The sequence below is a fragment of the Salmo salar genome, chromosome ssa11 (genome assembly GCF_905237065.1).
Source record: "Salmo salar chromosome ssa11, Ssal_v3.1, whole genome shotgun sequence".
In the NCBI taxonomy this organism is placed as follows: Eukaryota; Metazoa; Chordata; class Actinopteri; order Salmoniformes; family Salmonidae; genus Salmo; species Salmo salar.
In genome coordinates, this window is record NC_059452.1 from 18984244 (window position 1) to 19001238 (window position 16995).

Consider the following 16995-nt stretch of genomic DNA (forward strand, 5'->3'; position numbering starts at 1 on the left):
GAAAATTACTCACGTCTAATGTGCTGTTGCAGGTAATCAAAAACAACTTGAACCCCGTGTGGGAGCCCTTTAAAGTGTCTCTCATCTCTCTGTGTAGCTGTGATGAGGACAGGAAGCTCAAGGTAAGAAACACAGGAAGTCATGGTGTGATGGTTTAACATTGCTGCTGTGGTATTGATGAATGAATGAATGAATGAATGAATGGAACTGGAGAAGGAAGTAACTTACTGGTGAATGAACAGTCAATATCAGAGGGTTCTGTCTGTCACTGTCTGGTTGTGTCACAGTGCCTAGTCTGGGATTACGACTCCAGGGGAAAACACGACTTTATCGGAGAGTTTTATGCCACCTTCAGAGAAATGCAGAAAATTGGCGGTGGAAGCAAGGTCAGTCGAACGGAGAGAGAGAGTGCTGTCAGTCACTGTTGAATGTTTGATGTGTGTCACTGATGTCCCACTTGTGACAAGGACAGAAATGGATGAAAGAAATGTCACGCTGCGGTTCTATGTTCTGCAAGTCATACCGCAGAAGTCATATCACATTACTATGTGTCTGTATGTATTGTCTACCTCTTGTGTTGAAGGTCACATGGGATTGCATGAATCCAAAGTACAAACTGAAGAAAAAGAACTACAAAAACTCTGGGGTGGTCATCCTCAGTGATCTGAAGGTTAGAGCCAACCGTTACAGCTCCTGCTCAGCAACTCTCCACTATCGAATACATCGACAATCATCCCCATCTCTGTGCTATTCGGTTGTACTCTCTCACAACATGTACACATGGTGCTAATTAATGAATATTGCTCATTTTAGAAATGCGATCATCCTCAGTTCACTGTCCACCCCCGCTACCCATTTCTGTAAATGACTACATCTGTGGGTGGCTGTCACCGTGCTTTCCCCCTATGTTTTTAGTTCGCAGGTCTTTTAAAAATGTTTTTTTTTAATTGGCATAGCTGTTGGTGTCTCAGGCCTATCATTTTGATTACTTCATTTGGATTAATTAGTTTCCTGCACCCCAGCTCATGTGATTGCTGCTGTCTCTCAGTTTGAATCCTCTGCCGCCCCCACTGGGCGTGTGATCTCTAACTGGCATGGAGAGAACACACTGCACATCACAGAGCTGCTGCCTTCATGTTCATGCTTACTACATAGTACTTGTTTTCTAAACAGTGCATAGCTACTGAGATGTGGTTGAATAATAGTTTTCAAATACATACTTGTTCTTTTGTAAATGGAACAGCCATTGGTTAAAACTGGAATCCATCTAAAAACATTGAGTACTCCACCAAGTCCGAACTCCCTACCCTCTGGGGTTTAGTTTAAAAGCTTCTTCTCTGTTCTGCAGCTTCACAGAGTGTATTCCTTCCTGGACTACATCATGGGAGGATGCCAAATCCACTTTACAGTAAGTTGAGTAGCCAATGCGTGTGCTAGCATATAATCATCACTTAGCAGCATGGTACAATGCTATGTTAACCTTCAAAGGTGTACGATCCACTGACTGCCTACACATTCTGTACATATTAATGGTTGCTTGCCTTCGTTAAGGTGTTGGAATAGACAATAGGTCTAGTATTCTAACCTGCCTGTGAAATTTAAACCAGTGTTCCATTTCCAGGCTAAGTGCTGTCACCAAGGCCAGTGTTTTGATTAAATGCTACATTCTCTAAGTGTGAAACATTACATTCTGCATTTTTTAACCGGTGTGCCTGTGTGCCCGGATGCTTTTCTCACTGAAGGCTAGCTCCTTAGAAGGATAACGGAGGCAATAATGAATATTCATTTAGGGGAACTGCTATGTTAGGAGCACTGCTTCATTGTTGCATAGACAGCCTTAGGTATCCCTTTCCACAGATTAAGAACACTATACAAGTCTTTTGATAATGTACTAATGATAAAAAAAATATGTGCAGTATATTTGTTTGATCATTTCCCTTGTTGAGAAGCTCTGCAGTTCTCCCTGTGCTCGTGTCTTTAGCACTGCTGACGTCAAAGAAGTGAAATATCTATGTCCTTTGCCACTCCTTCTTACATGCCCTCATCGCATCCTGCACATATGTTGGTCGTATAAATTGCTCTGAGAACATCTGCGCAATGACTGGACATAAAAGATGAATATTTAACAGACGGCTTCAGCAATGTTCATTTACATATTTTAGATATGTATGTTTTCACCATATATTATACAGATTAATTTGCGTAAGCAGTTAATGCAATTATGCCTGAGGACATGATTGCGATGATATTACAGTATTTAAGACTATGAGGCTGCTCCCGGGTTGAAAAGTCAAGTCACTCAATGGCGCAGGCTCCAGACACTTACACAATGGAAGTCAGTTGATTTGTCATAATCGTCCTCTATAGAAACACAAGTTTAACAGAGCACTGTACAGAATAACCTGCTTCAACACAACCTTCATTGACAGGTAGACTCTAGATCTTGTGTTTTATGGTGTTTGGTTTGTTTACAGTCTTCTATGAATCTGTCATTGCTCTAGGTGGCCATTGACTTCACAGCCTCCAACGGAGACCCACGGAACAGCTGCTCCCTACACTACATCAACCCGTACCAGCCCAACGAGTATCTGAAGGCTTTGATAGCAGTGGGGGAGATCTGTCAGGATTATGACAGGTTAGTCAGCACCATGACTCCCTGCCTAGCCTCTCATCCTGATCTCGATCTGTGGGCTGCTCTCTGTATGTCTATCAATGGGAAATGTAACTTTTTACATTCCATTCGGTAGATGTCTCATAATGCCGAGCCAGTGGTTCTACTCCATCTAATTCCCAGCTATGAGGAGGTCATGGAAATCGTGGAACGCTGAAATAGAATAGAATTCTGAGGATTCTTTCAACTACTCACTGAAGCATGAGTTGGAAAATGAATGACAGAGTTGGACAATTATTACAATGATAAGGCCTCGATTTAATCAGATCGAGTGATAACTCACGTTGTTTGGGCGGTGTAACTGCGGTATGAGTCCGCAAATCGGTGAGTGGCTGTTCTTGTGTGTTAAAAATCACTCCCTTCCTATTATCCCTACCGCGTTAGTTCAAAACTGCGATAGAAAGTGTGCATGTTTTCATGTTAATTTGGATGGGAATAGGCTATCAGTCTAATCGAGGTGTAGACAATATAGTATCACACGTTCGAGTGTCTGAAATTGTAATGCGACTGCATGAACTTCTAACACGGCTGCATGGGGTTTGTCGGATATAAAGTCGGGTGTGGATTTGACACCACCAAAACAACCGCTACGCAGATAGAATCTAACACTAAGTCAGCCACTGGATGTCATACATTTCCTCCATGTAATCTAAGACTTTTGCCAGATACTACGGCACTGCAACAAAATAAAACAATTTAATTCATGCGTGAAAGTTACTAAGGTCCACCTGCAATTCTCATGCCCACTGCCAACACTTTCATTAAGTCCTTATATTTCCACCTTATTAGGAGGAAATTAGAGAAAACAAATTGCTTTACACAGGCATTGGCAATGCATGAGGAGGCCCTGGGGAAATCTCAGATGAAGTTGCTTGGAGGCAGAATCAGTGTTTGAGATGAGGCTGGTCTGCTTAGATTTACTGCTGCCGCTGCCGTTTCTGCTGCTGTTGTTGGAATGGGCACAAAGCGAGATGGTTCCAAGTGCAGTAGACAGCAGGTCTTGTTCCATCCGTGGCAGCGGGTGCAGAGGAGAGGACACTCATCCTGGCGCAGTGGCACAGCAGGATTAGCAGAGGCAGGGCGGGACAGCAGCAGGATGGGCAGGGGTAGGGAGGGACAGAGGAAAGGGCAGAGGAGAGGCAGCAGCAAAGCCATGGGCAGAAGTGGAGAGATGGAAGAAGAAGGATGCACAGGGCTCTCAAGAGTTTGGGGAGATAATGTTTTCAATGGCTGGGGAGAGTTGGAGAGACAGGCTGTATATTATAATTTGTGTGTGTGGTCACATTACTTTCTGTATACAGTATTTGTTAAGGATATGTAATTGACTGGTATTATAGTTACACTCCTAATTTCTAAATGACTAATTCAATATTTATTCCATATACACCAGAGTTATCGAAGGCAGTCTTGTCAGACACCGGTTAATTAGTAACAAATTATTTCGAATTTGGTCTCTTGTCTGTTGGCACAGAGCCAAATGAGGATTTACACTGAGTCAAGCCAGTGTTGGCTCCTCCTGTTGAATGTGTGGAGAACGTTGGCTGCCTAATTAAAAAAGTACAAGAGATAACTCTAGAACAGCAGAAGACCTGTTGGAGAGACAAACTCTAGCTACCTGGAAAAGAGATGTGTAGGTAGCTAACTCAGTTTGGTGTTGGGTGTCACAAACATGCCTTTAAGTGTTGCGCCTACGTTACATCTCCTCCCACGTCAGGCTGGTATTCAGGTGCACAACGTGGGCATGGAGGCCTCTTGTGGGGAACATCAGGTGATGTGTGATCACATTTACAGAGTAGGAGCTGGATTAGGAGCCGGGCACCTTTTGCTCTGAGTGGGAAGTGGCTGGTTCTCCTACTGAGAGGGGAACGGGGCTCAGTGAACACACCCGCCTGCAAGATCCGCTTTCACATCATGTCACGTGGAAGTGAGAAAGAGGTGCCACCATGGAGCCCACATGTTTGTGCCATCCTCATTAACAGGCCTGGGAACAACATCACATCTGGCTCTCCCACTCTCCTTATTGGTGTCATGTTGAAATATAGCCGTCTACCAGGGTGGTAATCCTCCAGAGCATAGCAGTCTCTACTTGAGACTTATCACTTAATGCTGCTTAAGAAAACACTTGAGGAAAGACACTTAGTACAGACATGTGCTGCTTAAGAAAACACTTGAGGCAGACCACTACGCCACACACACTGAACCAATTTGTAGGTTGTGATGTTTAATCCAGGCTCATTTGGAAAAAGGCATAAGAATCCTAAAACGTTGAGCACAATCAAAGAGAATATGTACACCACTACATAGAAAGGCCACTTCCCAGAGAATGTCTACTTTATCTGAGGAAACCATAGTCAGACTTGAAAGCCAGTTTCTTTCACTCTCTGTCTGTGCTCGGTACTTGTGGCACCTCTACATTTTCTCAAACACCAGGTTCTATTCCCACAAAGTATTAAACTGACGGATAGAACAGAGAAGCGCCAAGCATCAGAACTAAGTAGCAGTAGCTCCATGGAAGTATTTGTACAGCCTCTTCTCTTGATACTTCAGGAGCTATGGAACATGCGTCAGAGGACAAAAGTAAGATAAATCGCCGAGGCAACTTTGAGAAGCTGTTTCAGGTCCATCTCGCTGTTATGTTAAAATGATAAGTCTGATGTATTGTAATGAGCTTTCTGTTAGGACAAAACACAATGGACTAGATAGAATAGAAAGATACAAGGAAAATAAACAAGAACAGCAATATGTCAAAGATGGCTATTCAAGGCAGAGATATCAGACATCAGTGGTTGAGTGGTTTGAATTGTATTATAGAACTTGAAACTGGCTTTGCCACTGCCGAGCAGAGAGTATGTTGTAGGCTCATTTCTCATTCACCCATTGTGATGGATCTCCCTTGCATTACAGACAATAATTAACAAAACTACCCGCCCAACCTGACCCTGCATGCAGTTTATTCACTCATTTGTCATGATTTGCTGTCAGAGAAGATGTGTTTTCGGCGCGTTGTGTTCTCGTACACCTCCATTGCTCCTGCAGGTTATTCCTGTCCTTTCTCCTGGATAGCGCTGTCCTGTGGGATTCATTTAAAGCAGGATTAGCCATTTACAGAATCTGCTTAAATCTCCCGATGCAGGGTGGTGGGAGAGAGAAGGTCCACTTTCCCCTCTTTCTTCATCTGAGGATTAAGGAGTTGAGGATTAAGGAGATTAAGGACCAAAGTGTTGATGGAGGGAACAAAAAGAGAGCATTTCTATAACACAACTGGGGGCAGAGAGAGAGAGAAATCACATCTGCTGCTTTCCTTCATTGATCCAAGCTGTTTTACCAGCTCTCTTTTCCCTGGGTTAATAGAGAGATGGGGCCTTGAGATTCTTTGCTTAGAGGGATGTCTGAGCATCTTACTCTAATGGACAGAACGGAGTCTGTGTCAAAATCAAATTTTATTGGTCACACACATGGTTAGCAGATGTTAATGGGAGTGTAGCGAAATGCTTGTCCTTCTAGTTCCGATAGTGCAGTAATATCTAACAAGTCATCTAACAACTACCTAATACACACAAATCTAAAGGGGTGAATGAGAATATGTAAATATAAATATATGGATGAGCAATAGCCGAGCAGCATAGATGGTATAAAATACAGTATATACATATGATATGAGTAATGTAAGATATGTAAACATTATTAAAGTGGCATTGTTTAAAGTGACTAGTGATCCATTTATTAAAGTGGCCAGTGATTGGGTCTCAATGTAGGCAGCAGCCTCTCTGAGTTATTGATTGCTGTTCAGCAGTCTGATGGCCTTGAGATAGAAGCTGTTTTTCATTCTCTCGGTCTCAGCTTTGATGCACCTGTACTGACCTCGCCTTCTGGATGGTAGCGATGGGAACAGGAAGTGGCTCGGGTGGTTCATGTCCTTGATGATCTTTTTGGCCTTCCTGTGACATCGGGAGCTGTAGGTGTCATGGAGGGCAGGTAGTTTGCCCCCAGTGATGCGTTGTGCAGACCTCACTACCCTCTGAAGAGCCTTGCGGTTGAGGGCGGAGCAGTTTGCCGTACCAGGCTGTGATACAGCCCGACAGGATGCTCTCGATTGTGCATCTGTAAAAGTTTGTCAGGGTTTTGGGTAACAAGCCAAATTTCTTCAGCCTCCTGAGGTTGAAGAGACGTTGTTGCGTCTTCTTCACCACGCTGTCTGTGTGGGTGGACCATTTCAGTTTGTCTGTGATGTGTACACCGTGGAACTTAAAACTTTCCACCTTCTCCACTGCTGTCCCTTCGATGTGGATAGGGGGCTGCTCCCTCTGCTGTTTCCTGAAGTCCACGATCATCTCCTTTGTTTTGTTGACATTGAGTGAGTGGTTGTTTTCCTGACACCACACTCCGAGTGCCCTCACTTCCTCCCTGTTGGCTGTCTTGTCATTGTTGGTAATCAAGTGTGTGTGTGTGTCTGCTTGCCCTTGTGTATAGCTAGGCCTGCTAGAACAAAGGACTATGGTTTTGGGATGATGTTCCAAATGTGTTGTACTGTACATCCAACAAGCCCAATTTGAATTGAAAAAATAAATACCATTTTGATTGGCTTGCTTGTTAGATGCTCTCCTGTCAGTCTTTAGAGAGAAAAGAATGAGCAGCTGTAAGCAAACTGTGAATATCGGGGATGGCAGCAGCCTTTGGAAACCAGTTACCTTTGTAGGGGCCTTGGTCGTGTGGACAGCTTCTCTCTTTCAGGATGCCGCTCTCTCATGAGAGAGACTATACCATTTCCTGAGACAGAGTAAGCCCAATTGAAGATTACTATGTTTAGCACAGAGATGATCATTCTTAATTCCCAAGGGTGGAGGATGAGACCAGAAGGGTTTTATCATCTGTTTTTCCATTACTTTGCCTTTAATGGGCTGGAGAACGTATCAATCAGCCAGCGAATTAAAGTTCAGAGTAAAGGGAAAGCTTTAGTTGTCTCTAATGAGGGCTTACAGGCAAATCTTCAATTGAATGCTTATTACTTCCTGCTTTAGTGTTTCCAGCCCATGTCATCACTCTCTCCCCTTCCTGCTGCAGTAAATAAATTAAAACAGCTTCTTTCAAATGCTGATGGCTGAAAACAAGATGTTATTATGGAGATGTTCATTCAGATTGCCACGGTGCTCGAGAATCCACTTTTTTTTCTGCATGAAAAATGTCCTGATAGCAGAGACAAAATCATGCATTTAGGCAGTATTACTAATGTGATGGAAAAGAAGCTAACACCACACATGTTCACAGTGCCATGGATTGGAGAGTGATAGATACAGCTCTCGTTCTCTGACAGGGAATGTGTGTATCTCACTAATCATTCCATCTCACATTTTAATCCTTTCTTAAACCCTCTCTTTTTGCCGTTGCACTATGAGGACTCCTGTTTTGTTTCTTGTCTCGGCTCGCATACTGCTCAGTGAGCCCCACAGCTCATCATGTGATCAGATCTACTGTATGTCTAGTGGTATTTCCCAGCAGGCATTGCTTCTGTCCTACTGTGTCTTACACTCTCATTCTCCCCCACAGTTCCTGCTTTCATTCCTCTAGTGCAGTGCTCTCCTGCCCTCCTGACAAAGAGTAATGCATTCAATATGGCAGAGCATATAGTACTACATTAGCTCATCATATTAGAATGATACCGATAATGATGTGGGGAATACAGCAATTGCGACGGCACAATTACCACTTAGTGGCGGAGAGTAACATAACCTCACCCCATAGGTGCAAACTGACAGCTGGAACATAGAAGCAATTCTTAAATTGTCATTTGAGTGTCCTAACTGGTTGAATTGTAAACAAGACTTAAGAGGAGGGATTTGCAATGTAGTTTTTCCTGTGTGGAAGAGATAAATTACAATAATGTTCTTGACAAGTATCTTCCATTTTATCAGTGACAGTGTGTTCTCCATTGTAACAGTGACAACAGTATGATTGATTGATTTACTCTACTTTACATTTTAGTGACAAAAGATTTTCCGCCTTGGGATTTGGTGCCAGAATTCCACCCAATTACGAGGTGAGTATTATCTTGTTCAGTTGTTATAATCTTTTCCCCCACTGCTTATTTTCCCTCTCTCCTCTTGGTATTTGCCCATGCCTTAGGTCTATATTGAATGGGCTGATTGCCCTATTTCCTGACACCATTCGTCACTGTCAATGTCTCACATTTCAAATTCATAATTGAGTTTATTTTTATTCACAAGCCCCTTCTCTGGAAATACCTGTCCCTGAGAAAATAACATGTTCTGAGGAAATTAAAATAATGGCAAGCAAGCAGTGTGGCGCAAGGCTCCTTGGTGTTGATGGCCACTTGTCAGAAGGTTTCAGGAGCGAGAGAGTGGCGTCGTTTTAGCAGATTTGGCATGGAGAACAGCGACTCCGCTGTTGTTTTATCTAGCACCCTGGGGAGAGGGTTTGAAGTGCCGCGCTCGCACACACACACACACAGACACACACATCGCTTTCAGAGACACACACACACACACCACTTTCAGACACAGACTGCTTCCAGAGATAGAGAGTCACATTACAGGAACACTGAAGTACTGGCAGGTCAACAGACAGAGAAAAGATAGAAGAAGACTGTCAGGATCTGTTCTGTTCTGTGCGTTGACTTATAAATAGACTTGACTACTGTAAGTTCTGTAATTATGGCTTAATGACATCTGTCTTGTCAAAGGTACATACACTGGACCGAAAAGACGGTTGTTGTGATTGGATAGAAAAATGCCACATCTGAACTATTTCTGTACCCCTGGCTGCTAAAAGACTACAAAACCAAATCAGTAAATTCAGCAATTTTGCTGTCACTTAGAATAGTTCAAGAGCCCAAAGCTGTTGTATTTACCCAAAATAGTAAAAGCTTTCAAAAGGCTGTGTGGCTATGGCTTTGTTCAATAAGATAACTGGACCACTTAGTATCAGAAACAGGGTCATTCTCATACTCAAAGTAAGCTTTATGTGGACTTATGGTCCTATATTTTGATTTATTCCACCGCTACTCCAGACATTCAAAAGATCATAAAATGTGGACTGTAATAAATGAGTGTCCTTGAAGACCCCAGTTGTATTTCAAATGAGGCATAGGGATTTTGTGTCTACACTAATTTCCAGTACAACAGTGTCTGACCTTTTTTTTTCTTCCCCCCAACAAACAGGTGTCCCATGACTTTGCCATCAATTTCAACCCAGAGGATGATGAATGTGAAGGTAAGAGAGATGAAGCCTCCTCTGGGTACCTTATACTTCTGAACATCTCAGCAGCTCTGCCCAACCCTCCATCAATCTCTACCGCTGACATTTTACAATGAAAAATGTGCATACAGGATAACATGTGGAGCTTTTGTGCTTTTCCCGCTCTCAGAATCCATCTTTAATGGACACAGAGCCCTACAAATTCACATTTCCAGTAATACGTTTATCATTAGTTCTTTTACTCCAGCCCACCTGTCTCCCTCCTTTCCTTCCTCCCTCGGTCCCTCAATGTGCTACTTCAAGGTGTGTACCCACAGTAGAACGTGTGTGTGTGTGTGTGTGTGTGTGATCAGAGATTCAGGGGGTGGTGGAGGCCTACCAGAACTGCCTGCCTAAGATCCAGCTGTATGGCCCCACCAACGTCTCTCCCATCATCAGCAGGATAGCCAAGCTGTCAGCAGGAGAGGAGACCATCAAAGATGCCTCAGTAAGTGTCCCTTTACTGCTGTAATGGAGTGATGTACAGTACAGGCCTGCATGATATGGAGAAAAATACAAATATCCATAACTGATATCCCACCCATTGAGCCTCCATGGATGAGCTGTCTCAGGCTCAGCTCAGCTTTTACACAATTAATACCAGTCAGCCAAGACAGACCATATAGGTGTATGATTGAGTGTAGAAATGAAAAACATAATAGTGATGTCATTCGCTATTATATGTTTTTGTCTAATTAAGTGATTATGCCTCTAGAAGCCTGTGGCTCAGTTGGTAGAGCATGGTGTTTGCAACGCCAGCATGGTGTTTGCAACGCCAGGGTTGTGGGTTCGATTGAAAAGGCCCCCATGGGAATCGAAAAAAAATCGGGAAAAAAAGAAGGAATGTATGCATTCACTACTATAAGTCGCTCTGGATAAGAGCTTCTGCTAAATGACTAAAATGTAAAAAATGTAAATGTAAGCCGGTGTTTGGAGGATAAATTGGCACAGGTGTTGTTAGTCTCGGGCCGGCAAGCCGTGCCAATATATCCTCCAAACACCGTATTTGAGGGAATTATCACTTTTATACAACGGGATACCAACAAATTCAAATCATGATTGACATATTTCTGTTAAAAATGTTATTTAGATGAATTTATTCATACTACTTCCTCAAGATATAGTCCACATCGTCAAATCTAGGATTGCTACCCAAGCCGGCTGGCTCGGCTGCCGGAGACACGACCCAGTTGTTAAGTCTTTTTATTCTATATCTATGGACATTTGTTCTAAATGTTCCGTTGTCATGCTGGCTGGCTAGCTAACAACGTATTGTTAGCTAGCCAACTTGGGCTAACACAGTCACATCAAACAGTGCAGCCAGAATAACAGAAAAGTAGCTGCATTTGTGTTTGTTTAAACTGTTTTCTAGTGACATTTATTTGGATACATCCATAACAATGAGCTAATGATGAGCTATTTCGCCTGGCATAGAACATTTGCTCTCTCACCAGTAAGCTGTTTGGAGGAACTAGCCAATGACACAGCTAACACAATTACTTCAGACTGAAGCTGGAAAGACAGCAAACTAGCTGCATTTTGTTTAGTTTTACCTGTTTTTCTATGGACATTTCTTTGTATATATCCATAAAAATTATGCTGATTTATGGCTGAGAAAAGCTGCCTGTCTGTCTCGTCCTGACTCCCGAGTCCCGACACGTTGATTACCATCGAACAGCTGGAGATCGAATTTCAATATTGAAACAATGTTGCAAGTATCAGAGAGACCGACAGCAAGGTTTATACAAATCTCTGCTGTTGAAAACCAAATACTAGTCTAAAAGAAATGGGAGATTAAGTTTATAAATTGTCTGGCTGGGCTGATGAAACAGTGGATTGCGCAGTGAGATGGAACAGTAAATAGGCATTTCATAGCCTTAGCCGGTGCTAACTTGTGGAATAGACACCGGCTGGAACTCAGTTTTAACCAATCAGCATTCAGGATTAGACCAACCCATTATATAAATCTGTTATAATTTATTAAGGTTCTGCATAAGCACCTTTAAAATCTCTCAATGAAACGCGGTAAGGATCGAGTTAACAAGAATGCCCAAGGCCTTTAATATCAATGTGTTCCTACATTAGTTTGCCCTCAGGCTGTTCCCATTTACATATGAAACCCTTTTCCATCATTCTGGTCATTTATTCTGCTTTGTCCTTGTACTGATCTTCATTTATTATTCAATCATCCCTTCTTCTGATCAGTAAATGAGACCAAAGGATCAATGCAAAGAGAATTCAGGACATGAGTTAAAACTGAAGCTGGGGCACTTTAATCCCAAGGGACTCATGGGACACCTGAGAGGAGAATACATGGGAATACACTCATAGACCTCATATGTAAAATCCATTGGCAAATGTACGATATCTGTAGATGTTGAGGATTGTCTCATTCATATTGAAATCCTGCAGGGAGAGAGAGAGGTGTTGATGGGACTAGAGATTAATACATTATTACTTTTCTCAGTGTTTCTCAGTGTTTCTCAGTCAGATTTCAGAGGATAATGTGTTACACACAGACAAGCCAAGGGCACTGAAGTGTGTGGTGACAAAAGGTTAACACGCAACCGCAACCCTCTCCACTTTCCTCTCTCCTCCAGCGTTACCACATCCTGCTGATCCTCACGGATGGCGTGGTGACAGACATGGCGGACACACGCGAGGCCATCGTGCGCGCCTCCTACCAGCCCCTGTCCATCATCATCGTTGGCGTGGGCAATGCAGACTTCACAGACATGCAGATCCTGGATGGGGATGACGGGGTGCTGCGCTCGCCCAAAGGAGAGCCCGTCCTCAGAGACATTGTGCAGTTTGTGCCCTTCAGAGACTTCAAAACGGTCAGTATTGCCCTCCTTCCCTTCCGCCGTCTATACCTCCATCCCTCCAACTTCCCTACCTCCCTCTACTCTGCTATGCCACAGTCATATTCCAACCAAGCCAAAAGAACAGAGGTGTGGGTCTCCAAGGTCTCAGAAACTGCACTACTTTTATAATAGCGATGCTGGCGGCCATTAAGTCTCCCAGTGTGACCTCCAAAGCCCCTTCAGTAATAGCATTACCCTCCAATAGATCTTTGAAGACATGCTAACAGCCAGGCAGCCTCTCCTCTGCTGGCCTTGCCAGTGCTACAGATGGAGGAGCTTCAGAAAACCCTCCTAAGAAAAATAAATGTTGTCACCAGGAAAGAAAATCCATTCATTTAGAAAAGTAATGATGAAAAATGCAAAAATGCCTCCAAAAGCTTGATGCGATTTGTCTGTGTGCTCTCTTTCCTTTTGACCGCTGCCCAAACAATGGAAAACACAAATCACTCTTTCCATTCTTCCTTTGTTAGGTTAAAAAACAATTTGCCCAGAGTTTCATTGGATTTAGGTGCCACTGAAAATGATTGTTTTAACCCTTTGGGGTCTTGTGCCAGAACTGTCCAGACTACAGCTGTGTTCTATTTTTCACAGGCCTCGCCCGCTGCCTTAGCCAAATGTGTCCTGGCGGAGGTGCCTAACCAAGTGGTGGAGTACTACAGTCACAAGGCCATCTGCCCCATGCCGCCCGTCCCATCATGTGACTCTCCCACCTCCCTTGCCAACACCCCTACAGAATCATTGCCAGCAGTGGGGCCCACGGCCTGACCACATCTCAGTCCAGCAGAGAGAGAGAGAGAGGGTGCAGATCGCTGCTCTGGACCAAGAACCATGGTCATTAATATTAGTGTTGTTATCATTCTTTTTTCATTTGTACAGCGTTCACACACAGACTGGAAACTGAAACCTTTGGATTGTTTTCTCTCTCCGTTCGGATCATGTCCCTCTGCCTGGCTGTGCATCCATCTGCCTGTTCAGCATGATGCTGGAGCCTTCGTCCTCTTCCTCCTGTTTTGAGGATGCATGCAGGTGAATCCTTCCCAGAGTTGATCAACTATGATCACAGGCTCTCTGTCCCCTTCTGCCCTGATACTGGCACCTCGGCCCTCAGTTGATTTTTTATATGACTTCTAAGGCTCTCCAAGGCTTCAGTCTGCTTCTCCTGCTTCATTTGCTCTGCTGTGTCTCTCTAAGTCTTACTGCCCATCACTGTATTGTCTGAAGAGCCTGTCAACTGAAGGATTGGGAGAGGGGGGGGATCTAAACATATCAAACCACATGAGTCTTTCAATTATGTGGAAATAGATTTAGGTAAAACTTTATTTTACTATTCCAACATGATGCCTGCACAGAAAAGGTAGTCATATACAGTACCAGTCAAAAGTTTGGACACGCCTACTCATTCAAGGGTTTTTCTTTATTTTGTACTATTTTCTACATTGTAGAATAATAGTGAAGACATCAAAACGATGAAATAACACATATGGAATCATGTAGTAACCAGGAAAGTGTTAAACAAATCAAAATATATTTTATATTCTTTAAAGTAGCCACCCTTTGCCTTGATGATAGCTTAGAACACTCTTGGCATTCTCTCAACCAGCTTCATGAGGTAGTCACCTGGAACGTATTTCAATTAACAGGTGTGCCTTGTTAGAAGTTAATTTGTGGAATTTCTTTCCTTAATGCGTTTGAGCCAAAACGTTGTGTTTTGACAAGGTAGGGGTGGTATTTAGTAAAAATCCATATTATTGCAAGAACAGCTCAAATAAGCAAAGAGAAGCGACAGTCCGTTACTTTAAGACATTAAGGTCAGTCAATCCGGAAAATTGCAGTAGCAAAAACCATCGAGTTAACAGCCCAAATAAATGCTTCACAGAGTTCGAGTAACAGACATCTCAAAAACCACTATTCAGAGGAGACTGCGTAAATCAGGCCTTCATGGTCGAATTGCTGCAAAGAAACCACTACTAAAGGACACCAATAATAAGAAGAGACTTGCTTTGGCCAGGAAACACTAGCAATGGACATTAGACAGGTGGAAATCTGGCCTTTTGAGACTTGGTTCCAACCACTGTGTCTTTGTGAGAAACAGAGTAGGTGAACGGATGATCTCTGCATATATGGTTCCCACCGTGAAGCATGGCGGAGGTGTGATGGTGTGGGGGTGCTTTGTTGGTGATACTGTCAGTGATTTATTTAGAATTCAAGGCACACTTAACCAGCATGTTACCACAGCATTCTACAGCGATACACCATCCCATCTGGTTTGCGCTTAGTGGGACTGTCATTTGTTTTTCAACAGCACAATGACCCAAAACACACCTCCAGGCTGTGTATGGGCTATTTGACAAAGGAGAGGGATGGAGCACTGCATCAGGTGACATGGCCTCCACAGTCACCCGACCTCAACCCAATTGAGATTGGTTGGGATGAGTTGGACCGCAGAGTGAAGGAAAAGCAGTGAAGGAAAAGCTATTATTCTACTATGTAGAATAGTAGTAAAAATAAAGAGAAACCCTTGAATGAGTAGATGTCCAAACTTTTGACTGGTACTGTACATGCAAACTTGACATTTTCCAAATGATTCACACAAAAATTACGTTACAGTACAACATTTTAAAGCTTAGTGATTTATTTCAGATTTAGCGATGACATGTATTTATATCACAATCTCATGTTTATAATAACCTTATGCATTATGGCAGAGCATTCAAATAAAATGTTACAGAAGTGTATACATGATAAATAAGTCAACAAATATAAACAAATATACGTACAGTATAAATAAATGATAAAGATCTACATCAAGATAAATCAGATCTTTTTCAACTGTTATGCCCATTACCTCCATATGAAGCATACCTTAGGTCAGGTTGAGATAAAGACAAATCCCTATCTGGAGCCTGTTACTTTTCTTAACTGAATTAATGAGGAACATTTTAAACAGGGCTCTTCATGGTGTTTGTATCACAAGGCTGTACGATATTTTAGGTCTTTAAAACGAATCTTATTCAAGGGAGATAACCTTGCATCTCATTACTCATGTGAAAGACCTCACTGCACTGTCTGGTGAAGAATCTAAATTCGGTGGAATGTATATGATTCATATTGTTTGAAGAGTGCAAATGTCACAGGAGTACACTTTGACATTAATGAGAAAAGACCAGAGAGTGGGATCATGGCCTTGTGTTCATATCGACTGGTTTGGATAAGATGCTGCTGACTTATGGTAAGCAGCTTTACATGCACATCCCTCCATGATTAATATGTACTGTAACAATTTTTTCCCTCTAGGAACTATTTTGTTCTCTCTGACACTTTGACTTGTTGATTGTATAAATCATGGGTAAGAAGTCTTGCACATAGTTCTATAAACTTCTTCTGATAAAAATTATACTGACGTAGTTTAGGTGCATCAGGTATCTACGTCAGATATGATGCAAACAGGTAACCTGAATCACTGAAGTCGTATTATTTTGTCTGCCCACATTTTTACATACACTAAGAATAACACCTTAAAACAGGTTGCATTCAGTATAAAGATTGCAAATGTTTTCTCATAATGGAGAAATATCATGAAGATTACATCACAGTTGTCTGGGATATTATAAAACTGGCCCTAATCCTCATCAGTACATTTCTCTGGACAGTAACAACCACATGCAGGCTGGAATTCAATTGAACCCACCATAGATGGTCATTGGCCAATTAGCATAATATGGGTCTCTAGATGTTGATGCCAGTCTGTGCCCATGCCTCTGTCCCCTCTGTCCCCTTTGTTGATGCAACTTTGTAATTATCAAGTTCACTTTGGCTTCTCTCTCAATACTTGCATCTCTCCAATATGGCCCATGTGCTCGTGTGTACATAACTGTGGCTAAACTCCCCGGTACAGTGCTCCTGTGTGCTGTGGTCTGAGCTCCTTTGAAGAACAGTGAGTGTGTATCTGTCACTAAGGACCATGAGCTACGGCTTATTGATTTAGGACACCCAGATCTGGAGTCCTACTTGATCAGCTGAATGTAAATAACCCTGGATGGACTTTCACCTCCACACTGGGGCTCTGCAATGTGATGTGTAGGATGGGGAAATTGATGTTCTGACATCAATAGTAATATATTGAAGTACTTTATATTTATTAAATGAATTCTTTGTTTGTTTTTGTTTGGATATCTACTATGTGTTTGTTTGAATATGATGACACCATTT

The 16995-nt window shown here is 42.6% G+C and overlaps 1 protein-coding gene across 3 annotated transcripts in view; it reads left to right on the plus strand.

Annotated features, from left to right (window-relative positions):
- LOC106562089 (copine-7) overlaps positions 1 to 14361 on the plus strand; it is a 38619-nt gene extending 24258 nt beyond the window's left edge. For 2 of the 3 annotated variants that reach the window (XM_014126654.2, XM_014126655.2), the window contains exons 7-16: positions 33 to 122; positions 288 to 386; positions 584 to 670; positions 1349 to 1408; positions 2502 to 2635; positions 8651 to 8705; positions 9847 to 9898; positions 10237 to 10370; positions 12523 to 12759; positions 13378 to 14358. In XM_014126654.2, the coding sequence (XP_013982129.1) occupies positions 33 to 122; positions 288 to 386; positions 584 to 670; positions 1349 to 1408; positions 2502 to 2635; positions 8651 to 8705; positions 9847 to 9898; positions 10237 to 10370; positions 12523 to 12759; positions 13378 to 13551 (1122 nt within the window). In that variant the 3' untranslated portion in view covers positions 13552 to 14358. Of the gene's footprint in view, positions 1 to 32; positions 123 to 287; positions 387 to 583; positions 671 to 1348; positions 1409 to 2501; positions 2636 to 8650; positions 8706 to 9846; positions 9899 to 10236; positions 10371 to 12522; positions 12760 to 13377 lie in introns of all 3 variants that reach the window. The other variant, XM_014126656.2, reaches the window with a different exon arrangement.
- Positions 14362 to 16995: the final 2634 nt, after the last annotated feature.